General features: G+C 43.9%; 1 protein-coding gene across 1 annotated transcript in view; it reads right to left on the reverse strand.

The window, feature by feature from the left end:
- The window catches only part of LOC140431056 (tetraspanin-32-like), a 209679-nt gene extending 201373 nt beyond the window's left edge, over nt 1-8306 (reverse strand). The window contains exons 1-2 of the mRNA XM_072518972.1: nt 8165-8306; nt 3196-3310 (exon numbers count right to left, since the gene is read on the reverse strand). Coding sequence (XP_072375073.1) covers nt 3196-3310; nt 8165-8230 — 181 coding nt within the window. The 5' untranslated portion in view covers nt 8231-8306. The remainder of the gene's footprint in view (nt 1-3195; nt 3311-8164) is intronic.
- Nucleotides 8307-8889: the final 583 nt, after the last annotated feature.

The following is an 8889-nucleotide window of genomic DNA, read 5'->3' on the forward strand; positions in this document are numbered from 1 at the left end:
CCTTCCCCCTCCCCTCCCCCAGCCGTGGAACGGCCCAACCCAGCCTGCACGTCCAGTGTCCGTGTCGCAGTCGCTCTTCTACCGTCCTACCTCCTCTCTTTCCCTCACCAGCCACGACGGCGGATTCACGATTTTTAAAAGCACAAGTGAAATTCGCCATCGGGAACTCTGCCCATCAGAGGTGGAGAATCGAGGAGGCCCTGGAGAATACCAAGTCGGGTCCGCTAACGATATATAAATGGTGTCTTCTGCATGTGCGTCCCGGTACGCATTGACGCCGCTGTCCAGTGTTGCTAACTTTTGGTTGGCTCTTAATTCGTAATTTGCTCTGTTTGTTTAACCTTTGCTCTAGAGTCGCCAGGCATCTTTATGATACCGCCAACGAGATTCAAGTTCAAGTAATGATCAATAACTCAACACACCAATTAGTAAGATTCAAATCAAAACACATTTATTATACATAGTAAATCACTACTCATGCATAAACTCTACTTTCTAGGCAAAAGGCCTATACTTAGCTTCGGACTGGCCCACCAGGTCAGGGGAACAAATGGCCTTTCGTTCAGGTCCTTAGTCTGCAGGATTCAAAAGCTGGTATGGACTTGTAGCTAGGAGCCCCTATCTCGTAGCGAGCGTTGACTTGAGATTTACTTGGTTGGCGGCAGCGAGGCAGGTCACTGTCAAGGGTTGGTTCAAGTTGCTGAGTGACCCTGCCAAAGAAGGACGATTTGAACTTGGGGGCTTTACTTTATAGTCCCCAGGGGCTTCCCACCCTTCGGGGCGGACCCCGTACCTGGTTCCAAGTGATTGGACAGCGTTCCGATCACTTGGATCGATTTCTCCAATACTGGAGTTGTTCCCTGATCGTTGGGCGGTCCCTAAATGTCCGTTGGCCTTCCTTTGTCTTGGCTCCTGCTGGCGCCGACGAGTCTGGCTTGGCTTTATTCACCTTAACTGTTGCCATTGTGCCTTGGAATCGCTCATTACTATGTAGATGGCTGCTGCATTACTATGCAGATGGCTGCTGGTTTCAGTGCTGTCTGGTTGTTTTGCAGGTTTCAATATACATGATTTCTGCACTTGCTAGTCTTTGCCTGTGTTGGCTGAATTTCCCTTCAGCCTTTGCGGTTCTCCATTTTAAGTTGGGAAGTGGCCAACCCAGGTGGCTACACCAGGTGATAGAGAATTGTGATTTGGCGTCAAATCGGCACCTGCCGTATTTATGGCGCCAAAGCCGATTCTCCACCTTATTATCTTTCCCGATTTCGGCGTCGGCCAACGGAGAATCCCGCGCATTATGTTTCTATCTTTCGACAGATCATCATAACCTGGAACTCCACAGATACTGCCTGATCTACTGAGTAGTTCTTGCATTTCGTCGTTTTTATTTCTGATTTCCAGCACGGGCAGTGTTGTGCTTTTGTGATTCCAAAACTTGCTGATTCCAAGGAGCATTTATTTCATACAAGATGAGGAGAATGTTTATGTGACAGTATGAGACTGTGCTTCATTAGAACTGAAAGTATTTATATTCTATAAGATTATAAAAGCATTTCATGCAGAGCCATTCTGCAGCTGAGTCTAGGATCATCCGTATTATTAGAAAATATGTTGAGTGCACCCTGCACATAGCTCGCTGCACCCAGAAGAACCTATGTGGCTGAACAGAAACACTTCTCTGCTGAACAAAAGACACCAGGATGTAGCTTGTCTAATTTTGCCAAGTCACCGAGTTGTCTGTAACTGCACCGATAATTTGACAGTTGATTAAATTAAAAGTTATGATGAAAAGATATTGTCAGGCATAACGTTTGTACAATTTAGGCATGACAAATGGGCATTTTTACCAACGTTTTGTACTGCTGAGCAGCTGGGGCAAGAGTTATCTTTGAGCTTCAGTCTTCAATGCCACAAACTCGTTTCCTGAGCTGAAGTCAAACCATTGCAACCAAGCAAACTGTAACTGAATAACTGGCCTTTTCAAATTTGGGGTGGAATCTTCTGCCCTCTCTAGCGGTGGGTTTGGAGGTGGGGGGGGGGCATTTAATTGGGTGGGAGGGTGCTGGGTGAGCATTTCGCTGCCTTCCTGCCCTCACCCAGATTAAGTCTGGGGCGGGAAAGACTACAAGATGCACTGCTGTAACTCACCTAGTCTCTTTCAACAGCACCTTCCAAACCCATGACCTCTACTACCTAAAAGGAAAAGGGCAGCAAATGCATGGAGTTACCCTCCAAGTCGCACACCATCTTAGTTGGAACCGGGGGCGGGATTCTCCGTTGCCCAACGTCGATATCGTAATCGGCGATCGGGCGGAGAATCCCTTCCAACGGCCAAATCGGTGGCGGCGCCGGTTTGACGCCGGTTTTCGAGTCTCTGCCTCCTCCGAAATGGCGTCGTCATGTTGCACGGTTCACACCGTTGGAGCGTCGTTGGAAGCCCCTCCCCCGATGCGCCCCCAGTGGGCCGATTTCCGATGGCACGGAACACTTATGCTATATTTTTTCACCGACCATTCGTAGCGACGGCCACGTCCCTTGAAATAATTTTTTAAAAATTTAATGTAAAATTCTCAGCCTCGTGCTTAAGCCCTTTCGGGACCTCTGTAACCTTCTCCAGCTTACAACTCTCTGAGGTCTGCCGCTTTCCAATTCTGACGTTTTGAGTATTCACCACTCACTTTGTCGATTACTGGTGGTTATTCCTTTCCAATGTGAGAATTTATTTCTTAAACTGTTCTATCTCTCTCTCTCCTATAAGATTCTGTCTTAAAATCCATTATTTGACCAACCTTCTATATATTTACTCTTTTGGCACAGTGTTGAAATTTCTCTGATAATGCTTCCGTGATGTTCTCTAGGGTGATTTTTGATGCTAAAGGCACTATAAAAATGCAAGTTGTTGAGTTACTATCCATTTCATGTCAGATCCTTACAGACTGAAAACTTACATTCCATGAGTATTATCATAGAATCCCTACAGTGCAGAAGGAGGCCATTTAGCACTGAATGAGAATTAAGTGAGTCAAGATACAAATGTAATTGCTCGCTCAGTATTTTAAATAAATTCTGGTGTTTATATAGGCCTTACAGAGAACTGTGATAGTTCTTTCACATGAACTTTCATCAGGATTGAAAAAAGTACTTTGCCACTATGGAAAAAGAGTCTGTATTTCAGCTGTCTGCAAGTTAACTCACCAAGATCATGAAACCTGTTGTATCGGTTGGTTTCAATGGTAATATTGCGGATAACATTAAACTCATCACTGAAGGAGGTCCACAAGGTCAATGCAGCAACTGCAACTCCAAGGAACTAGTGTGAAACACAACAAAGGGGAAGGTAATGAGATGTGAGAGTCAGGACAACACTAGAATGCTCATTACAAGACAGCGATGATATTTGAATATTTTATTTATCTTTTGCTTCTTCCATCACTCTGACTTTCTCTGTCACTGCTTTCCTGAAGTCATTGATTCTTCTGTGACCTATTTCTATCTTGTAACTTCTTTGTACAAAGAACGACCAGTCAGCTCAGCAAGTCCTTCCTTTCACAGACAATATACAATCGTGGCCCAGATTTTCCACTCCCGTTTCCTTCGAAAAAGTTTGGCGACAGGAGTGTAAAATCTCGCTAGACGTCCAAAACGCGTTTCCCACCCACCTAAAAGCATAATGTGATTGTTCCCCCCCCCCACCCCCCCGCTAGTGGCATAACAGGATTCCAGACATTCAATGTTGGTAACATTATTTCCATATATTAACATCACAATATCAGGTCTCTTATACCTGAATCATCTCCTCCCCCCCGAAAGAAAGTCCATTCATGTTGGTGTGTGGGCAGACGACTGGATTCCCAAGGCATGCACCTGCCGAGCAGACCTCCCCGAGGGGCTCAAGTGAGGGGGCCGTGCCAGGGGGTAGTGCCTGGGTGATGGGGGATTGTGTGGGGACGTGCGAGTGAGGTTTGGTTCCTGGTTAACACTTGTGCAGTGGGGAGACCTTTAAAGATGGCATCCCGATTTCCAAAAAGCTAAGTTGCTGGCAGGGCAGGATCAATTGTGGGACTGGCCATTTTTTAACTAAGTCCGGAACAGTGTGGCGGAAAAAGCAATGTCGCTTTTCCCGCCCGCTATCGGCCTTTGCTGATATTCAGAAAATGTCCACCTGTGGACTCTAACCAATCAATTTTTCAGCAAGAATTCTGGGAAAAAAATGTTGTCTGTCTCCGGGAGATAATTCACACTAAACCTTGTCTTTTGTACGCGATCATTTGAACATCCAATTTGAACCGAGAGCGTGCCAATTCCACCGGTCAAATATTCTGGGGAAGCCATCAACATCATAACATTGTCACTATCTTCAGCTGGTTTTCTACATTCGGGTTGGGGCAATCAGCATCTTTTATGCCACGTGTGGCTTTTCTGTGGCTGAAATATTTTAACTAGCTTCACTGTCCATCCTCTTAGTCCCTAAGTGAGTGGTGTGGAATAACAAAGCCCACCATTGGTTAAAGAAAGGCAGACTTCTTTCCATTTTGACCTTCAACTATCTATTTTAATTAGTTATACATTAACTATTTACTGCTGCATTTGTGTTGAACTCAGCATGTTCCAAAATCCAAATGACCCAAACCTAAACTTGACTTTCACCCTCTGAGAAATGGACCCTTTCTTGGATCATCAATTTTATTTTCGGAAATATTCTTGTTTGTGCTCATAGAATGGTTACCGATAGGAGGAGCCATTTGGCCCATCGAGCCTATCCTGTTTCTCGGCAATTTAGCTGGTCCCACTCCCAACCCTTTTCCCGAACCCCTACAATTTGTTCCCCCCTACATGTGTGTTAGGAAAACAAATGTAGTTTTCAGGGCTTTACAACTGGCCAGGGAATCGTGGTCAAGAGTAAGTGATTCAGCTGCAACTGGAGGCAGACTTGGCACGGGTGGAGTGCAACCTCCGAATATGCCCTGCAGAGTGGGCTGACTATCTTACCTCGGAAGGGAGTGTGCACAGAGGAGTTTTGAGATCGGCACGAAGTTGACAAGTAGCCCTGTGGTTTCAAGGGGGCATCAGATTAGTTTAGCCTTGTTAAACAAAGGGGAGTGCATTTAATGTATTTCAACACTGCATGCTTAAACTCAAAGGGCACCAAAATATAACTTTTTCCAGGGTGCGATTTTTCCCAAAGGCTGCGAAGAGAAAGTACGGGTCTCAAGAGGAAGTGGAGAATGATTTATGAGCGTCTTTGTCAAACATCACACTGAGGATTGAAAGACTTTGCAGTGAGAAGCAGGCACACACATCGAATTGAATTTTGTAAGCAAATATCTGTTTTCTTAAAAGCATTATTAAAACACTCTTAACATTCAACACTTCCACATTATAAGTATTATATAGTATTATAATTTTGATAGGGGTGTCTATGATTACAACAATATTTGAAAAAAGGGTCTATCAATCAAAAATGTTTGAGAAGCGCTGACCTAGATAACCATATTATTCTCCAATTTACTGCCACACTATCTGCATTTAACGTCTTTCCTCCACAGCTTTTGGTGCATATTGGGCTAACTCTTTTGCCCTCTGTTAACTTTATCATTGACAAAATTACCCTGAAGCTACAACTGTATCTGTCTCATAAATATGATCTGTTCTTGAAAATGACTTACACCAAGAACTTTTTGAGACAGAAACTTCAATCCTTCAGTTGAGAAACTTAAATTTCCTTTCCAAAAAACTGAGGATAAATACTAATTTTGGAGTGTGGGTATAAGAACGTGGATGTAGAATCATTGAGTCACAAAGTCATAATCACACAGAAGAATGCCATTCGACCCATCGGGTCCATGCTAGCTCTCTGCAGAAAAATCCAGTCAGAGCTCCGTCCCCATAGTCATGCAGATTTGTTTCCCTCAACTGCACATCCAATTTGAAATCATTGATCATCTCCGCTTCCCTCAATTGCAGCAAGTTCATTGAATTTACAGTGCAGAAGGAGGCCATTCGGTTCATCGAATCTGCACCAGCCCTGGGAAAGAGCACCCTACTTAAGCCCACGTCTCCACCCTATCTCGTAACCCAATAACCTAACTAACCTTTTGGACACCAAGGGTCAATTTAGCATGGCCAATCCACCTAACCTGCACATCTTTGCACTGTGGGTGGAAACCGGAGCACCTGGAGGAAACCCACAGACATGGGGAGAAAGTGCAAATTCTGCACAGTCACCCAAGGCTGGAATTGAACCTGGGATCCTGGAGCTGTGAGGCAGCAGTGTTAATCACTGTGCCACCTGTCAAAAGTTCCAAGTCATTACCAGTTGTTGCGTAAACAAAAGTTCTTCCTCACATGCTCCCTATATCTTTTATCCAAATCTTTGAATTTGTGTCCCCTAGTTATTGTACCATCAGCTAATGGGAACAGTTTACTTTGTCTGCCTCATCTGAACCATTCATAATCTTGTACACCTTTATCAAATCTCCTTCGCTCCAGGGAGAAAAATCCCAGTTTCTCCAACCTAATCTTGTCACTAAAACCGTCACCCCTGCGACCATTCTGCAAATCTCCTCTGCAGAACTAAACAACTTTCTCTCTTTATTAAAAAGGTGGATTAGTCAACCGTTTGCAAATATATGCTGGCTCTCCTTTAATAATTCTTCAAGTGCCTGTTGATCTTTTCCCTGATAATTGTTTTTGAAACCTTACCCACTATTGATGTTAAACTGACTAGCCTGTAGTTACTAGGAATGTCCTTACACTCGTTCTTGAACATATCACATTTGCCACTTCCCAATCCTCTAGCTTCTCAGCTGTATCTACAGAAACTGTAAGATAATAGCAAGCCCTTCCTCTAGAACATAGAACATACAGTGCAGAAGGAGGCCATTTGGCCCATCGAGTCTGCACCGACCCACTTAATCCCTCACTTCCATCCTATCCCCGTAACCCAATAACCCCTCCTAACCTTTTTGGTCACTAAGGGAAATTTATCATGGCCAATCCACCTAACCTGCACGTCTTTGGACTACCTCAACTTCCATTATTAATGTGGGATGCAAACCATCTGGACCAGGTGCCTTATCCATTCTAAGCACAGGCAGCCTTTTCAGCAAAAAGTGCCTATGAATTTTCACCCTATCCATTACCTCTACCATCTCTACTTCTCAACCAATATTTTATCAGAATCCTTTCTCTTCCTTAGTGAACACTGATACAAATTATTCATTAAATATTCCAGCATTTCCCTGAGCCTCGAGCATATACAATCCTCTTTTGTCCCTATTAGGTCCAAACTGCCTGGTCTGTTTTGGGAGAAAATTGAAGATATTCTTGAAAGAATCCGGTCCAATCCGGTCACTTGATGATAAACAGCAAAGTAAGCCATAAAGGATTTGTCCCATTAGAAATTGAAATTTGTACTGTCCTCTATCCCTATTTTGGTGACAGCTAATCAAAAGGCATTTTTAAAAATCGCACCATTTTAAGGGTGAAGCGCCACATGTTCCAGGCACTTTTGCAATGTTTCCCCACATCATTTGAAATTGGCAATCTCAGGGAAACCATAAGATGGCTGGTGTAGGAAGAGGAAAATACCTCATTGTGCAATAAGGGGCGCTTCACAAAAGCTGGCCCTGGGAAGCAAACTGTTGCAGCAGAGTGGGAGTGGGTTGTCTGAAAAGTGCCCCTAAATTTTAATCTTGTGAGTTTATTAGCACAGTATAACTAACACAACCCGATGTTGCTGCCATCTGTTCCCACTCTTTAATAGTGCATCATCATGAAGGAATAATCACTCCGCTCTGATACCTCCCCAAAGTCCAGCAACCCGCATATATTCAATGTTTTACAACACGAGGATTGGGGCCTGGGCTGAGGTAACTCATATTTTAATATTAATATCACGAGGAAATGGGAGTGCATCATGATGGGGCGGCTTTAAAAACCATTTTTAAAAACTTTATCCCAACCAGGCTTTCTTTTTTAATTGTTCATCAAAAGCATCACGTACATTCGAAACATCATTACACCCGAGGTTTTATTCTCTGCAAAGGAAGTGGCTTGCAAACAACCAATTTTGTATTAGAACATATTCCATTTTTCTTTTAAATTCCCACGCAGTGCATTAAAATTGCATTAGGGTAAACAGAATAAATATGTTATTATTTACCATGACGGTGAGACTGATGCCCAGGAGCTGGCATTTCGTGGTTTTAATCAGACACCCGATCCTCATGGTTGCAGATACGTTAACTTTCTTTAACTCCAGTTTTATGAGGCTCTGTGCAAGGCTGTCCTTCGCCAGCTTGTCACTCACTTCAGTGTCAGTGGAGCGTGGTTCCCAGCTCGAGTCTTCCACCCTCCCGCCCAGCATGTGCTTTGGGTGTATGCCTTTAATACATGTAAGGATGCAAACATGCATGTGTGAATATATTTATCAAAACCCTTGCTCCAGCCATCCACACTGCAGTCAAACGACTTTTGCCATTTGCACATCTCTGAGAACAAATAGGACAAATAAATAAAAATACATTTCTCCCCATGCCGACTGTCTGGCGAGGTAACAACTTTCTGGTAGCCCAAATAAAACCAGAACATGCTGGAAATACTTAGCGGGACTGACAGCATCGGTAAAGTGAAACATTCAGGTTGACGGCCTTTCTCTCTCTCTACAGTTGCTACCTGACATGTTGAGTTTTTACAGCATTTTCTGTTTTTATTTCGGCTTTCCGGCACCTGCAGTATTTTGTTTTTGTATTTTGGTGGCCTGACCTACATGTGTTCACAGATGAAAATCATAGAATCCCTACAGTGCAGAAGGAGGCCATTCGGCCCCTCAAGACTGCACCAACCCTCTGAAAGAGCACCCTCCCTCTGAAAGAGCACGATCCCTCA

This window comes from Scyliorhinus torazame, chromosome 10 (assembly GCF_047496885.1).
Source record: "Scyliorhinus torazame isolate Kashiwa2021f chromosome 10, sScyTor2.1, whole genome shotgun sequence".
Lineage (NCBI taxonomy): Eukaryota > Metazoa > Chordata > Chondrichthyes > Carcharhiniformes > Scyliorhinidae > Scyliorhinus > Scyliorhinus torazame.